Here is a 16,607-nt window from a genome sequence, read left to right as displayed (position 1 = left end):
AAAATGGGGTTTGACAAGGTGGACGTCATCCAGGCCTTGCAAACCATCGGCTGCAAGGCCACCGACGACCAACAATACGTCGCAGGTAAGTCTGCACCCCCCAATATATGACACCCTCAATACACCTGATATACGGCACACCTAATATACGGCACACGCTTCGCACACACGTACGTGCGCACACACATACGTGCGCACACATGGTTTGAATGACGGTATTTTGGCCAGGGTTGTTGACGCGGGAGTTCCAGTATAAAGAAGACGAGGAGTTGGATTCAGCGGCCGAGCGCGTGAACGAGTTGTTGGGAAGTTTTTTGTGGGACTGGAAGTTGGTGTCGAGTGAGGCGGAAAGCGTGAAGCTGTCCAAGTCGGTATTGGTATTGGCTACGGGTCAGGCTGTGGAGGATGAGGACGCAGAGGCGTTGACTTTGAGGCGGTTGAAAGTACCTTGTGGGTCGTTGAGAGTGCGCGACTTGATCCGTGTGAAGGTGGAGAGGCGACCGATTGAGGCTGAGTCGGCGGTAGCGGCGGGTGCGGGTGCGAGTCAGGTGGAGGTGGCTATGGCGAGTCAGCAGGGTTGTGGTTACGAGGACCCGTTTTTGGGTATGGAGAAGGTGCAGAATGGGCAGTTCAATGTGGTGATTCCTATTGAGGAGTCAATGAAGATCGCTAAGGCGGCAGCAAAGAAGCGCGAGAAACAGCTGCGTATGATGCGCCAATGGGAGAAGAGCCGTGTACCTCTGCCTCCGCCTAGACGACGACATGGTGACCAGACGTTGAGCAAGTTGAAAGACATCATGATCCCAACCTTCAGTGTAGCCGTGGCCGGACGTGAGTTATTGAAGGACGCTGAGCTTAAACTTGTTTTAGGCCACCGCTACGGCCTCATTGGACGCAATGGCATTGGTAAGACCACGTTCTTGAGCGCACTCGTGCGCAAAGAAATTCCCGGCGTCGACAAAGACATTAACATCGGTTGTGTGGAACAGGACTTTGACGACCACTTGGATTACACACCGTTGGAGAGCGTCTTGCGGGTTGATGAAGAACGGGTCTCGCTCGTGGCTGAAGAGCACCGTCTCAGTCAGGAAGAAGAGTCGGAAGAAGTTGGCAAACGGCTGGCTTGGTTGTATCGCCGGTTGGAGGAGATAGACGCAGACAAGGCGGAGGCGCAAGCATGCATGATCCTCGACGGTTTGGGTCTGAGTGTGAAGCAGTACAAAGAAATGAAGATCCGCGAGTTATCGGGAGGTTGGCGCGCGCGTGTGATGCTCGCACGTGTGTTGTTCGCCGATACAGACATAGTCTGTCTTGATGAACCCACTAACCACATGGACATTCATGCTGTGGCATGGTTAACGCAGTATCTACGACAATCAACAAAAACTATCATCGTAGTATCACATAGTCGGCAATTCCTTAATGACGTCTGTACAGATATCATGGAATTCAAGGATCGCAAACTCGCCTACTACAGTGGTGACTACGACGTGTTCGAACGTGCCAAGGCCGACAAGGAAATGCACCTGCAACGTGAAATAGAAAGCCAACAAGGCAAGGTCGCCCATATCCAAAAATTCATAGACCGCTTCCGCTACAACGCAAAGCGCGCTTCTCTTGTCCAATCGCGCATTAAACAACTGCAAAAACTACCCATGCTCGAAAGCATCACCGACGACCCACAACTACAGTTCAAATTCATGACACCGGCCGAATTGCCCACTCCTATCCTCATAATGCAGGGAGTCAACTTCTCCTATGCCAAGTCCGCGAAAAAGGCGGAGACGGGCAAGGCGGAGACGGGCAAGGCGGAGACGGGCAAGGCGGAGACGGGAACGGCGGAGACGTCCGAGGACGACCTGCTGTTACGGAACGTGGACTTTTCGGCGGACTTGACGACGAGAGCTGCTATTTGCGGTGTCAATGGCAGCGGTAAATCTACCTTCCTAAAGCTATTACTGGGTCAGTTAGAGCCGGTCGAGGGATTTGTATTTCGGCACAATAAGCTGAAGATAGGTCACTTTGCGCAACATCATGTTGATGGTTTGGACTTGACCAAAAATGCAGTCCAACAACTGCAAGAAAAATACCCCGACGCCAAACTCACTGATGCACAGGCACGTAGCTATCTAGGCCGCTTCGGTATCAGCGGCCTACTCGCTCTGGAACCTATGTTCATCTTATCAGGCGGACAGAAATCTCGGGTTGCTATTGCACTCATGGCCTTCGATGAACCACACATTCTCGTTCTCGATGAACCTACCAATCACTTGGATCTTGACGCCGTACAAGCCCTTATAGCAGCACTCAACACCTTCGAAGGTGGTGTGATCATCGTCAGCCATGACACACACCTCCTATCCTGCGCCACTGAAGACGTCTACCACCTGGAACCTAAAACCCAAACACTTCAACGGTTCAAAGGCGACTTTGAGGAATATAGGCAACAAGTTCTTAAACGCAAAATATAGCCGGGGGGAAAGCTGCCGGGGGGAAAGCTGCCTGACCACAAAACCATCAGCACCCTCACAAAACCACCACCCCCTTTCGGAACCACCACCCCCTTTCGGAACCACCACGCTTTTTCACCTCGTTTTCCTCCACCTTGCCTGACGGCACAGATCATGTTTTGTGTGGATTGTACTGGTGTATTGAAAGCTCCACAGGGTGAGTAATTTTGTGTCTTGAGGTCTGTAGATTTGGAGGCCCTCGGCTCCTGATGCACTCCATTATGACTCCCTCATGTCTTGACGGACTTTCGTGGAACCTTATTGGCTGGTCTCGTCTTGCTGTCGGTTCCTTTGGCCGTCTTCTTGCGGCCACAGAAGCATCGGCCAACCACCATGAGAAAGACCGAGCACATGTCTACGGTTTTTTTAACAGGTAACCGGGGGCCGCCGACGCCGGCAACTGACCCACGGCGGGTGCATTGACCTGTAAATTCCCGGGATGGCCTCTAAGATTCGTACGAGATGCTCGCAGGCAACACTAGCCAGAAGTCTTACAAACAAAACTGCCCCCCGTAGAGGGTGCCCCCAGACCGCGGTAGAGGGTGCCCCCAGGCCGCGGTTGAGGGTGCCCCCAGACCGCGGTTGAGGGTGCCCCCAGACCGCGGTAGAGGGTGCCCCCAGACCGCGGTTGAGGGTGGGTGAGCTTGGTAGAGAAAGAACACCAGGTCGGGTAATTAGCGACTGACTTGTTTCCCCCTTACATTATCTCTCACGGACGCCTACCTCTCTCACGGACGCCTACCTTTCCCACCTACGTCCCGTGGAGTTTGTTAGTGGTTACAGGCAGTCTTGTACTGACGGCTTGTTGCACCATTAGTTTCGATTTCGGGCGGTTCGCCTGCTCTGTCTGGGGCGTACTGCAACAGTGGTTTGTGGTGTGGGCATATCGTTGTCAATGGCCGCAGTCTCCCACCATCGGGGTTGATCCTGGTACACTCGTTTTTCCTAACAGTGTGAAGAAACACACGTGTGTGCAGTAAAAGTGTGCGATAAAGTTTAAGCACGCGAGGGCCGTTGCCACTGTGGTGAATAATACCGCACTAAGGGTGTGAGGTGCAGGGTGCACGCTGGCTTACTTTGCAAAGGCCGCAGAACCTGAGTAGGATAAAGGGGTCCGCCATTATTAAATCGAAAATGGGTTGTTCGCCATCAAGGGACTCCCATTCTGCATCTGGTGTCGGGAATGCGATCAACTACGAGAATAGCAGGAGTCCTCGGACGCTCCCTTCGGACTTGACACCACCCCCGCTTAGCGGGGTCACACCTCCTGAGTTGCCGGATCGGGAGCCGATCTCAATCGACCTGGAAAGTCTTCCTCAAGACTATAAGCGACTTATTAGCAAAGCGGTGTACGTTGATAACCTTTTGGACCTATTGGGGGACGGAACCGCTGGTGGCAGCAGAGCCGGAGCGCCCAAATGTCGGTGTGTATTTGTTCAATATAAGAGTGACGTCCCGTTGGCGGGAATTGCGATTTCGACCATTAGCGGGACATTGTGGGAGAACGTGTTGTACCCAAATGAGCCTGGTCGGCCACAAGGGATCGCGCATTTGGTGGAACACTTGATTTATTCGAAGCCGACGCCGGACGCCGATGACGTACGTCAATGGTTTGCTGACAGGAACGGGGATTCAAATGCGTGCACAACAGACTCGGACATGCGTATGTGGTTTACAGTCCCGCCCAAGTTCGTGCTTGGTGCATTGCGTATGATGCTCACCTGTATGTACAAACGAAAACACTATGGCGACAAGGCAGAACTGGAAAGGGAAATGCTTTCGGTAGATGAGGAGTACGCGGGCATGTGTGAACAATACGAGGTGCGTGTGGTATCCTTGTTGAAAAAAATCTGCCACCCAGCGAACCCGTGGCACAATTGTTTCACCTGTGGAAACAGTGGTACATTGAGTGAAAAGAAATACCCAGATATCCAAGACCGTTGTCTGGAATTCCATAATAATATTCTAAAGCAACAAGATACCAACTTGGTCATTGTATCCAGCCACTCAGTGGAGGAACTTATTAAAATGTCTCTTGATTGCGCAATCGAATCTGAATTAGGAACCTGTACTCCAACCAGAGACAATTGCAAACCTCATGCACTTAAACGACCCTTTCCTTTAGCATTTCATAAAGGGAAGAATCTACCTAGCTTGCTTATATTGGATGCCTATGAATGGAAATGCGAATTCAGATTTGTTCTTCCCGAATTTACTAATCCGATGAGAATGCAGCACGCAATGAGCTTTATAAGCCATATGTTCCGGCAACAAGCACCTGGTAGCTTCTTAACTGTCCTTCATCAAAAAGGTCTTACATATGGCGTTTCTGGTTGCCGGTCATATGGCGGTTTTGGGCAGAATTTCTTTGATATCGAATTTCTGGTTAATGAATATTACACTGAGGAAGGCGATCCGGAAGGTATGAAAGGTGAAGATCCTGTAACGCAAGGAGTTGTATGGCTTAGATTAATGAGAAGGATTGGCCGAGCGCTTTTTACGTATTTAAAATTGCTCGCACACGAGTGTGCTAAGGACCCTAAAAATTTCCTACCCTTCGAAGACTTCAAGGTCATCAAAAAATTCCAGTATCAGTCAACTGCTGGTCCGGATGCGCTGTCATTGGCGAATGACATTGCTGCCAGGATGTCCACTACATTGAAACGGCGTATCGATGACGAGTCAAGACTGGCGGAAATAATCATTGACCCAGCGCCGGATCTAGAGGCGGAGGATATGGCTGCTGCTATAGGGGAATTGGTGAACAAGCATTTCACGATTGAGAACGCTATCTGTATTTTGGCTGGTCCAAAGTTTAGTCAGAAACAGTATCCGGAATGGGTATCACATCGTGGTAGTTGGTTGCTCAACAAGGATCAAGTTCGGGCAGATGCAATTTTGAGAGGTGATATGAGCGAGAATAGTACTCAATTAATTTGGGAGACGGATCCATGGTTCGGTACGAAATATACGATCTGTAACCTGCCAGATAAGCTAGGTGAGTATTTCCGGGCGGACGGTTCCGACCAGGGGGGCAATATGCCGGTTCCACCTCAGACGCCTAGCAGCATTGGCGTCGAAGCGGCGGCGGGAATGGCGGGAGCTAAAATGACTTCTCCTCGAAGCAAGAGCGGGAGGTCAGTGACGGCGAGCAAACACGTGGTTCAGGGTGGGACGAAGGGTCCGTCTCCAAGTTGTGCGGCAGCGGGTACGGAGGTGGATCGGTACCATTTGAAGCGTCATGGTTCTATTTGGGGTGCGGAATGTTTCGATACAAGTTTCTCGGTGCAGCAACATAATCGATATCTGCCTAAGGAAGAGGACTTGAAATTGCGACGTCTGGAATCTGCTTTCCGAATACCAGCGACATCTTTGACGGAGCATGAAACGGTCTCAGTTATAACACCATCTCAGACGTTGATGCGTGTTGGCGAGAATGAATTGCCCAAGAGTGTGCAGTTATACTTGCATCGACATACAACAGATGTGGCGGGATCTGTACAAGTCACCACACGTTTCTTCTTGCCTTGTTTGCAACCGACGGAGACAGATGTAGGCAAGATTTACACTCGCGGAACCATTACGGCGGCAGTTGGACGTAGCTGGGAAGATAGTGGGTTTCTAAGCAAGATGTTACTAGGCCGGATCATGTTGCGCTGTTTAGCTAACAGACTACGGGCAGTGAGTAACGAGGCGGCAGTGGCTGGTATCTCATTTGGAGTTAATCTGACGTCACCTATGAACGAGGGGCAGATGGCTCTGGAGTTGTCCATTTCGGGTTACTCAGGAAGTAATACACGAGATTTATTCCGTCATGTGTTCGAGTCATTGCTGGGTACCACAGAAGAGCAGTTGGGTGACATTACGTCGGCGTTGAGTGAAGTGAAGAGCTCGTTATCAGTGCAGATGCAGAACTGTAAGTATGATGGACGTTCGCAGCTTACACCTAATATGGGCTTGGTATTGATACCCGTATCCGTTCCCATTCCGTCCCAGCTGCGTGTGCTGGAGCAGATCGAGAAGAAGGACGTGCTCAATTTCATGGGATTCACAAGCGGCAAGTGGACAGCCAGCAAAATGTTCGGAGGCGCTACTATAGTGTGTGCTATCGGTGGTAATGTCAGCGTGGACGAAGCCGTGCACGATTGGATGGATGGCTGTCTTCTTACCCCTCTCAGGACGCGCAAAGTGGATCTCTCCGTCACACACACCGCCCTGACTGATCCGGAACGCGGTGAATCCGGTCACGGTGATGACAATGTGAAACGGCTACCATTCCATGTAGCGGTTCTCGACCTCGACCACGTGAGCCAACTCCTGCCTGATGTCGTCGACCGCAACAACGAGATCTGTCTGCATCAGACGCCTGGAGGCCAGAGTGGCCGTGGCGAAATGGTTGCCGGCAACGAGTACTTGTATGCGTACAACAACAATGACAACGGGCGCATCGTGCAGATAAGTGTGAATTGCGATACGGACGAGTCTAAGACAGGTTTATTGATTGTCTTGTTGAAGGCAATCGAGCAGGAGTTCTTCAGTTGGATTAGAGACGTGAACAACCTGGCTTACTACTTAAGTGTGACGTTTAAGACTGTAGGATTGGACGCGAGTGTGCTGTCATTTGCGATATGTTCCACCACAGCGTCATTGGAACAGTTGTTGTTATGTTCCCTTCAAGTAATCGATGCCCCACGTCGTCCATCGAGTCGAACAAAAATAAAGGTTGAGGACACACGTGTGTTTAAATCTCTTAGTCGCGTTTGGGAGAGCGAAGAGGCATACAATGACCTACGGGATAGTGTTGTCCATATGTTGCGTGAAGACTCGGATGTAGAGGGACTGGATAATCGGCATCGGGTTCTCATTGGAGGGCTTTTCAGCGGAGCACATGACTTTGATGCAAACGCCGAAATCGCAGACAATCTTCAAAATACTACTTACGAACAAATGCTAGACTTCATGGAAGATGTATTGAAACAACGTAGCCGACTTGTACAACTCTCATGCGATCCTAAAACCGCAGCACACTATGGACTTCAAGATGCAGAATATCATCAAGGTGTTAAGGCCGCAACATTCGGACCCAATAAGGCACTCAAGGAACTCGTTACCGCCGCCAGCCGCATAGATCAACGTACTTGGGTACAACTAAGAGACCCACGCTCTCTACATAGAATCATGTACAATCAAAATAAGACGACCAAAACCAACGCCAAGACCAAAGCAGAATTCGCAAGGAAGCCCAGAGCCTACAGACGTGGAACCATCGCCGTCAAGAAATAGGAACACTTGTTGTTGGCTACCGCAGCAAAACCTACATAGTCAGTTAGTTAGATACCGCAACAATACTTAGTTAGTTAGCTAGATACCTCAGTAACAGATAGTTACCTCAGTAACAGATAGTTTGTTGCTTACCACAGTAATAGGTAGTTAGTTACCAGCGCATATCCCAGCAGCCATTCGTGGCCTGGGGAGCATCCACTAGGAAAGCATCTGTCATGACCGAACACAAGCACACACGCGTGTGCGCCAGAGCGATAACATTTTTAACACACGTTTTGTGGTCGCCAGCCCGCCATAAAAGTTTGCCGCATGAACCGTAAAAAGTGCCCGCTGACCTCGTAGTCACGCCGACCTTGTAGTCAGGCTGACTTCGTAGTCAGGTTGGAACGCGATTGGGTGGGTAGGGAGCTATGGGTTTTCGGTCTACGGTTACTGCTACCCGTGAGAAGCTGGAGAGGACGGCTGTTGTTTTGAAGGGGTTGCTTTGTCGTCGTCTTCGCGAAGGGGGAGTGGGCGGTAGAGTGAGGCGGCGCATGGACGGCACTCGCTGTTCCTGCTGTTGCGCTAGCCGGACTTTGCTTTCGATGCAGTCGTTATTGTTCTGGGCGTTCTCCCTGGAATAACTTATTCGAGTCAGAGCTGCCATATGCCGAGAACCACTCGATTGCTTCTGATTCGAAGCCACCTGGTGCCCAACCTGATCCGCTGGCCGCCGGTCTGCTCTGTTGGCCGCCTGTCGTCTCTCATCCTGTCGTCTCTCATCCTGTCGTCTCTCATCCTGTCGTCTCTCATCCTGTCGTCTCTCATCCTGTCGTCTCTCTTCTCTGTCCGTCCCCAGTGGGTTCCGTGAGGCCGCGTTGCCGCGTCCCGCGTCACCACGTCCTGGGCCGACCTCTCCGCGTCCGGTACCATAGCTGATCTTTTTTGGCGGTCGAGGCGGTTCCGTCTCCTTGCGCTGCAACGGCTTCGGACTCGGGGCTTCCGACAGCCCGTCGTCCACCTCGTTCCGGACGCGCTGTCGGTCCGAGACTTGTGCCACTCCGGCTGCCTGTTGGCGGTTGGACGCTTCGTAGTCCGCGCCGTAAGGTCGTGCAGAACATCTTTGGTCGCTCTGGCCATGGTCGTCATAGCGACCTTGTTCGTCATAATTGCCTCGGCTGTCATAATCGCCCCGGCTGTCATAATCGCCCCGGTTGTCGCAAGGACCCCGGTTGTCGCAAGGACCCCGGTTGTCGCAAGGACCCCGGCTGCCATACCCGCCATGAGAGTCATACCCTCCGTGCGAGTCGTACCCGGCATGGGAGTCAGAATGTCCGTCACAATGTCCGTCATCAAGCCCATCATGACGTCCGTCATAACGCGGGTCATGACGCTTGTCACAATGGCCTTCGTAGTGGTTGCGATCGTCGTAGTTGCCGCGGCTGTCGTAGTGGTCCTGTCTCTCGCAACCAGCCCTAGAATCGTCGTATCGGAACCCAGTCCGCTCTGGTACAAGAGTCCCTGGCGTCAAGGAGCCCTGTGGCCTCCGGTCCGAACCAAGACTGTGACCCCGAGTGCTATCCGGTGCGACGATACGATGAGGATCCTTGACGTTGCCGGAAGTCTGTGCGAAGCTAGGGACGTGTTCCCCACGCGCATCCCGTCTTTCGACACAGCCGCTGTCGACACAGCCGCTGTTCTCTAACGAGTCTTCGTCGTCATGGAAAAAGGGGTACTCCGACCCGCCGTCATCGGCCAAATGTTCCGGAACATCTGTGAGCACCTCATCCTCCTCGTCATGCGATACCGTGTGCCGCATGACAATGCGGCCCATGCTGTCACCTCGCTCCCCGCCATCTTCCTCTGCAACACCCCCGTTGTTTTCTGTCGGTTCGTTTCCTCTCTTTTCACCTTGTCCTCTGACTACGCCTTGTCCCCTGCCTTGTGCTCTGACTACGCCTTGTTCTCTGTCTCCACTATCTCCGGCGTTAGTCTCTGTCTCGAGAGCTCGACAGCGATCTGGATCAGCGACGGAAGGGGCAGTCGAGGCAGCGGCGGAGAACTCCCCGAGGGTGATGGTGGCTTGTGAGTGGACTGCACCTGTGTCATGGTTGACGCAGTGTGCCCGGGGACTCCCGATCTTACTCAACGAACGCGCAACATCTGCCTTTAGATCCTTTTGATACCGATCCACAATTGTGGGCAACTTGTAGGTCTCAGCGAGTGCTACACGAACGTCACTTTGCTTAGATAACGCCACCAGGATAGGTAGCAAATGTAGCAACTCAGTATCATTCGGTTGTCCTGTGAAAGAGGACACAAAAATTCCATTCGTCACATTCAGACCGAAAGAGATCAAACGATTATCAATCACCACCGAGCTCTCCAACGACCTACCTGTACCATTCAAATCCTTAAAATAGATCTCACTCTCACCATATTGCGTGCAATGCTCTCGATACAACCTATGGCGAATACACTGTTCTACATCCAACTCATCCACAATCTAAATCAACAATCAATCTCCCACCACCCTCCCTCTCCCCTCCCCTCCCCCTCCCTCTCCCTCTCCCCCTCCTCTCCCCCTCCCCCTCCCCGAACATCACAGACGGTTTGAGTGGTGGCTTACAATATCCGCGTACAGCTTCACGCTGGCAGTATAAAGAACTAACTCGTAATACTGGCTGGCGATCCTGAGGAAATCGTGGGTCCAAGGCCGGAAGAACACACGGGCCTGTACGCTGCCGTCTGCGTCGGAGACGAAGCTGAGGTCGTGGGCCCGATTCCCGGGATCTGCATCGCCGAGTGCAGTGTGCACAAGTGTCTCGTCCAAGTCGATAAAGAGCGTCTTATTTAGTCCATCGGGGTCGGCGGGCGGTAGCAGGGGCCCGAGTGCATCATAGTCGAGTACCGGAGTCGGTGGAAGCTTAGTGATAAATTCCAAATCGTTCAAAACCTCGGGGCATACAGATGACCAATCGAATCGCTGTAATGACTCAAACTCCTCATCTGTCACTATATAACGTTCCGCCTCAATCGGCATAGGCGAAGCCATCGACGGTCTTCGCCGCCCTGACCAATTCTCTGGCCGATCACGCACGCCTGTATCTCGCACGCCCGGCATCTTCTCAAAAAACAAATCACCCCCCCAACAATCCCCCAGAACGAAACCACGCAAGAGTTCCGAACTGTACTCCAGCCAACAGTACACACCACCCGCAAACGAACCGCAAAAAAGGAGAACCTCAGCAGATTTCTGACGACCGATTTCTAGCCTGTTTTTTAACCGGCCACCCCGTCACGTTCGTTGGGTCATTTTGAAAGGCCGCTCGCTGCCTACCCAGAGCAGGTGGCTTAACGAAGCATAGCAGGTTGTTTGTTGTTGCAGTCAACATGTCTCCTTAGACGTGTGCGTGTCGTAGTAAGTTGTTTTTTTAAAAGGTTGGAAAGGGGATGTTTCGTTTATGCACAGCCGTGGAGGGCCCGGAATTGGAAGGGGAGGATGTCCAGTTACGGGAGCAGATAATGGTGGGCGCATCTCGGTATGCGGATGAGTTGATAATGCGTCGGCATCGAGTGTGTGGAGCGCGAAAGATCTTGATTGTGACGTGTACGGAGTCATGGGGCTATTCGCAAGGTAAGTTGAACCGATTGTTGGCAGACGTTGCGGCAACACATTTGGCTGCTGGTGGTTGCGAAGTGCGAATGTTTGAATGTACGGAAGTAAATAGCTCGCAATGGAATGCAGAACAGGAAGTTAAGAATATAGTTTGGGCAGATGCCATCATTTTCCAGTTCCCTGTATGGTGGTTTTCCCACCCCTGGGCCATGAAGAAGTGGTTTGATCGAGGTTGGCTGGTGGGGAAAGTGTGTGCTAATGATGGTCGCACACGTAAGGATCCAACCAAACGTTACGGTACTGGTGGACTACTCAACGACAAATTCTACATGATCTCCTCCACCTGGAATGCACCACAGCCTATCTTCCGTGACCCTGAAGGCATATTCTATGGTCTAGGCACCGATATGAGTCTTAACGCTGTACACGTCACAGGCAGTTTTACTGGCATGACAGCACTCGAATCCTTCAGCTGCCACGACGTCATGAAGGACCCGCAAATCGACGCCGACATCGACCGCTACAAGATACACCTCAACCGTGTATTCGACCTACATGCGACCACACCTACCCATCTCAATAAGATGTCTTCTGACCTCAAATCAGCCGCGCCCTCAAGTGAATCTTTTTTTGGCAATTAACTAACTCTATTGCTCGATACTCTATCATGCATGCTAGGGGGCCGACACTGCTGTAGATGATAATTTACTATGGCCAACACCCGTCAGTAGTCCGTTCCGATGGCCCTGGTCAGTACAGAGATTAGTGTTGACCAACATATACAGGCCCACCCACCAGTAAGTGTGCGGGCTAGACCCACCACGTTTTTTTCAAAGAAAAGCAACGCGATAGGGAACAGACGCTCACCATCAGCACAGGAAGGAAGAAGCAAAAAGACCCACCGAGAGTAACAGCACCTGGGCGCCCCTGACAACCGCTCCGGAAGGCGCCACTGTCAACCACTGGCCCAAGTCGACCGTTCGTTCGACGTGGTGGAACGTCCCCGGATAGAACACATATCAAGTGCAAATACATTGCGGGACTTGACCACCGGGGGCGGCTTGATCCCCAGACCCCGTCTTAATGCCACAGGCATCTTAACACTGTGCCTCCCGGTCTTCATGCCATACCTACGTATTAAATAGCCCATTTGGCCACCTCATTTTTTGTATGGCAATTATTACTTGGCATCAGAACTGCATGCGGCTTATTTTTTTTCCCCGCTGATATGGCTGATGGTCGATGACAGTGGATTGAAACAACAGTAAATTCACAGCTACCGTACATAGGGTGCGCACCGTGAGACCAGTCAAGAAGTCTGGAACCGCGCGCGCGCACCGAATCCGGTGATTCTCCGAAATTCACCGTTCTTTAGATTGCGTTCGTTAAAAGTCACGGATTTGAAGCATATTGCTTCGGAATGCAACTTGAGGTCTTCTGGACGGAAGGCGGAGCTGGTTGATAGGCTTTGCTCCGACCCGGTAATTGCTGGACAAGTGGTGGTCATAATACAGAGGATGTCAAAAGGCGAGTTTGTACCGGCCCCATTTTACCAGCACGAGCCGAAGCCGGCGGATTATTCAGGAGGGTAAGGATTTCTTGGCGATTGCACACACGTGTGCTGCACCCCCAAATTGGTCGTCCACCCCCAATTGGTCGTCCATGACGATAAAAGTTGTTTGTGACCGTTGTCCGGCATATTCAGCAGCGCCAAGCAATTTATCTGCCATGTTTAACCAGAAATGGGTTCCACCGCCTCCGCCGGCTCCGCCGGCTCCTCCTATTGCGTTGCCACCGACAATGTTTTATGTTTATAGGACTTCTCGGCAGCAGCAGAAGAAACGTCGACTAGAGACGCCGGCTACTCAAGTCAAGTGTATATGTAAATGTACTCCATCAGAGAGCCTGCGGGCGGATCCTGTAATTCACTGTTCGCGGTGCAATACGGCGTACCACGTCCGCTGCATGGGTTCTCCACCGCTGGGCTTTTCGTTTATATGCCCGCGGTGTCGACTGGAGTTGCTGGATCCGTTCTACCCGGTGGTGAAGGTATTACATTTGTTGCCACTGTTTGATGACTCTGAAGAGAGCAAGCGAGTGATGCCGCTACAATCGCCAAACATCCATGAGCTGAGGCGGAAAGGTTGCGAAGTATTCATTATTTGTTTTCGGCTGAATCATTGGGACAACATGTTGGTGCATGAGTGGCCGTTGACATTGGTTGCGACAGTGAACAATAACGTAGAGAAGATCAAGGAGCCGGAGTATGAGCATAAGCGTCGCGATTTGCCGATGAAGATAACGCCGTATCTCTTTGGAGAGACTCCGAATGAGATCAAGGTGGTAGCGCACAACTTTGCCAAAAGCGACCCGTGGGCGATCGCAGTTGTTCTCTCTCGGCAGGAAACGGTGGAGCAAATTTTGTCGAACGTGTTGGCACAGAATCGACTGCCATTTGACGAGTCGAGAAAGCTCATGCTGGCATACATCGACAAGTTCTTCGGCAAAGGTGGCACCGCCGACGACGAGATTGACATCGTAGACACTTCCTGTAAAGTGCGGCTTACCGATCCCATTACGCGAACACGAATTGACACACCCGTCCGAGGCCGAGAGTGCAAACACCTGCAGTGCTTCGATCTCAAAGCCTTTCTCACCGTTACCAAGAACAGTAAGGCCTTCGCCAATCGCTGGCGCTGCGTCGAATGCAACCGATGGACACGACCCAACGAACTTGTGGTAGACTCCTTCGTTCAATTCCTACTCCAATCCACCTCCGACGACACTGAAGCCGTCATCTTCAATGAACAAGGCGACTGGGAAGAACTCAAAATCGGCTACGAACCGGGATCCGTTTGCGATGATGAAGACCTGCACGACACTCACACCAAAGTCGAGCCACATACAATTGACCTGGTCGATCTCGACGACGACGACCTCTCTCCCATGCCTTCACCCGTCACCGAACCTTCTGCAGACAACGCCATCCCGACAGGCGCTGTCTCCGCCCCCAGAGGGGCAACCTCTGGAGGGGCAACCTCTGGAGATGCAGCCGAAGAGGCGCCGGTCGCAAGAGAACAATCTCACGCCGTGCTGGACATCCGCTCTAGTTCCGGCGCCAGCAGCTCCAACGCCATCAGTAGCCCCGTCAGTAGCCCCGTCATAGACTCACCCGCAGACCTAGTCGTAGACCCGGCTCTAGGCTCGGTGGTTGTAGAGGAGAAGACCGCTCAAAAATGGGAGCGTATCGAGCCGGAAACAGGCGAGCAGGAGGGAGCAGGTGACACGGATGGAATAGGAGAGGAAGGCAGATTAGTGGAGAGGGCAGTGGAGCTGGAGAGGGCAGTGAATGAGCCAAACCCGCCGCCGACAGAAGCCGCACCTGCTGCTTTTCTGGAGGAAATGCGCGGCACGCGCGAACCTAGCACAGGCGGCGAGCAAGTACTTTCACTTGACGAGCCTGCACCTTCCGATTCCAGAACGCAGACTGTTACAGCGCCCGAACAAGACGTCGTAGCAGGACAGGGTCTTGAGGAAGGACAGCAACCGCAAAGCCGACAGACTGCCGAAACCCGCACCGAGCAAAGTGGTGGACCAGGACCTGCGCTGTCTGAGCAAACCCAAGTGGAGACGATGCAGCAATGGTCGCCGTCTCCGGCCAAGGAACGGGTGCAACAGCCAACAGCACCAACGAGTGCCTCTCAAGTGAATGCATCTCCCACTAATGCATCTCCCACTAATGCATCACCCACTAATGCATCACCCACTAATGCGTCTTCCGTCAGTGCTCCATGCCGCTCGCCCGATGCGGCTTGGAGCATTGGTTCGCCGGTGAGCAGTTCACCTGCTGTAGCGCCGAATGTGTCCCGATTTTCACCGGGAGAGATGTCTGCCTGCTCCGATATTCCGAGTCCCCAAAATCTTGTATCGTCCATCGCTCACGAGAGTCGGTGGTCAGCCGACGCAGAAACCTTCGGAAACAACTCGTCACAGCAACCTTCTGGATGGAGTGGAATGACCGGTCAAAATAGCGGAACCAACGAAGAAAGCAACCAAGGAAATAATGGAGTGAGCAACTGGGGACTGGCGACCCACGGACCTCAAATGATGTCGCTAATAAATGATTCCGGTGTCCAACAACCTGGTGTCCAACAACCTGGTGTCCAACAACCTGGTGTCCAACAACCCGGTATCCAACAACAGGGCGGAGTGTTTCAGAGCTCTGGTGGTCTGGCGGCTTCCGCTTCCGTGATCCACGGCCAAGTGAATTACGGCGGTCAAGTGAATTACGGCGGCCCGACAGACCATGGGCAGGTCAGTCATTATTGTCAGGCCCAACCGGCCGGCCGGCCTGTCTCCTCCTCGACTGGTTACCAGTCGCTGGTCTTTCAACCGCCCCCTCCGCCACCCGTGAATGGACGGGGCCAGGGGCGAACCAAGGGCAAGCTAGGTCGACCGGGGTCATCGAACATGTACCCCGGCAAGGCACAGGGTCAAGTGCAAGGTCCAGTGCAGGAATATCACCACTCGGCAGCCGATGGTAGCTACCGTGTGGACTATACTACCTCGCAGCGCCCGCAAACTGAAAGCAGCGAGCGGTCTTATCCGGACGCGATATATCACCCAGAAGGCTCCTACCCCACAGACCCCGGAGGACAAGGCTATTCGGTTCAGCACCGACCAACCGTTTCTCAGCCACTGGCTTCTCAGTCGCTGGCTTCTCAGAAGCCTGTGCGGATGACACCGGGGTCCTACCCACCGTACCAGTCGTCATCACACCAGTCGGGATTCTACCACCAAGGGTCGTATCCGGCGGGGTCTTACCGAGCAGGGTCCTATCCAACCGGGTCTTACCCGTCAGGGTCCTACCCTGCCGGGTCCTACCCTGCCGGGTCCTACCAAGCTGGGCCCCCCTACCAGCCAGTCTCGTACTCCACCTCCTCTGGTCGACAGCCGGAAGCACCACGACTCGCGGAGAGCAGGCAACACGCGCCGTACTATACTTCTCACGGCGAGGAACAGAGCATCGACTTAGAGGACGAGGCAGCGGGTGTGGTCGATATGGCATTTGGTCCGGTAGCAGGAGAACGGCGACGTTTTTTGGGTCCTCCATGAATCTTCCTTCCTCTGGATAAATCGTCCTCTGGGTGTTGTCCATCTGGCTGGACTGTGGCTTATGGGAACGACTGAGACCTGTCGGCAGTCGGGTTTGGGGG

The 16,607-nt window shown here is 52.8% G+C and overlaps 5 protein-coding genes across 5 annotated transcripts; 4 read left to right on the top strand and 1 right to left on the bottom strand.

Moving 5' to 3' along the window:
- Positions 1–3: 3 nt before the first annotated feature.
- GNI_105630 (putative ABC transporter) lies at positions 4–2,471 on the top strand (the record flags this gene model as incomplete). Its single annotated transcript, XM_011133034.1, has 2 exons — positions 4–85; positions 229–2,471. The coding sequence occupies 2 exons, from the start codon at positions 4–6 to the stop codon at positions 2,469–2,471; spliced, it is 2,325 nt and encodes a 774-aa protein (XP_011131336.1).
- A 1,173-nt stretch (positions 2,472–3,644) lies between these two features.
- Positions 3,645–7,793, top strand: GNI_105620 (peptidase; the record flags this gene model as incomplete). The annotated part of the gene is made up of 1 exon (XM_011133033.1): positions 3,645–7,793. One exon carries the CDS (start codon positions 3,645–3,647, stop codon positions 7,791–7,793), a length of 4,149 nt encoding a protein of 1,382 aa, XP_011131335.1.
- Positions 7,794–8,169: 376 nt separating this feature from the next.
- Positions 8,170–10,827, bottom strand: GNI_105610 (dullard-like phosphatase domain protein; the record flags this gene model as incomplete). Its single annotated transcript, XM_011133032.1, has 2 exons — positions 8,170–10,278; positions 10,402–10,827. 2 exons carry the CDS (start codon positions 10,825–10,827, stop codon positions 8,170–8,172), a joined length of 2,535 nt encoding a protein of 844 aa, XP_011131334.1.
- Positions 10,828–11,225: 398 nt separating this feature from the next.
- On the top strand, positions 11,226–12,032 carry GNI_105600 (flavodoxin-like protein; the record flags this gene model as incomplete). The annotated part of the gene is made up of 1 exon (XM_011133031.1): positions 11,226–12,032. The coding sequence occupies one exon, from the start codon at positions 11,226–11,228 to the stop codon at positions 12,030–12,032; it is 807 nt and encodes a 268-aa protein (XP_011131333.1).
- Positions 12,033–13,053: 1,021 nt separating this feature from the next.
- GNI_105590 (MIZ zinc finger protein) lies at positions 13,054–16,506 on the top strand (the record flags this gene model as incomplete). The annotated part of the gene is made up of 1 exon (XM_011133030.1): positions 13,054–16,506. One exon carries the CDS (start codon positions 13,054–13,056, stop codon positions 16,504–16,506), a length of 3,453 nt encoding a protein of 1,150 aa, XP_011131332.1.
- Positions 16,507–16,607: the final 101 nt, after the last annotated feature.

The sequence above is a fragment of the Gregarina niphandrodes genome (assembly GCF_000223845.1).
Source record: "Gregarina niphandrodes unplaced genomic scaffold scaffold00023, whole genome shotgun sequence".
Classification (NCBI taxonomy): Eukaryota; Apicomplexa; class Conoidasida; order Eugregarinorida; family Gregarinidae; genus Gregarina; species Gregarina niphandrodes.
This window is presented reverse-complemented; position numbering and strand designations above follow the sequence as displayed.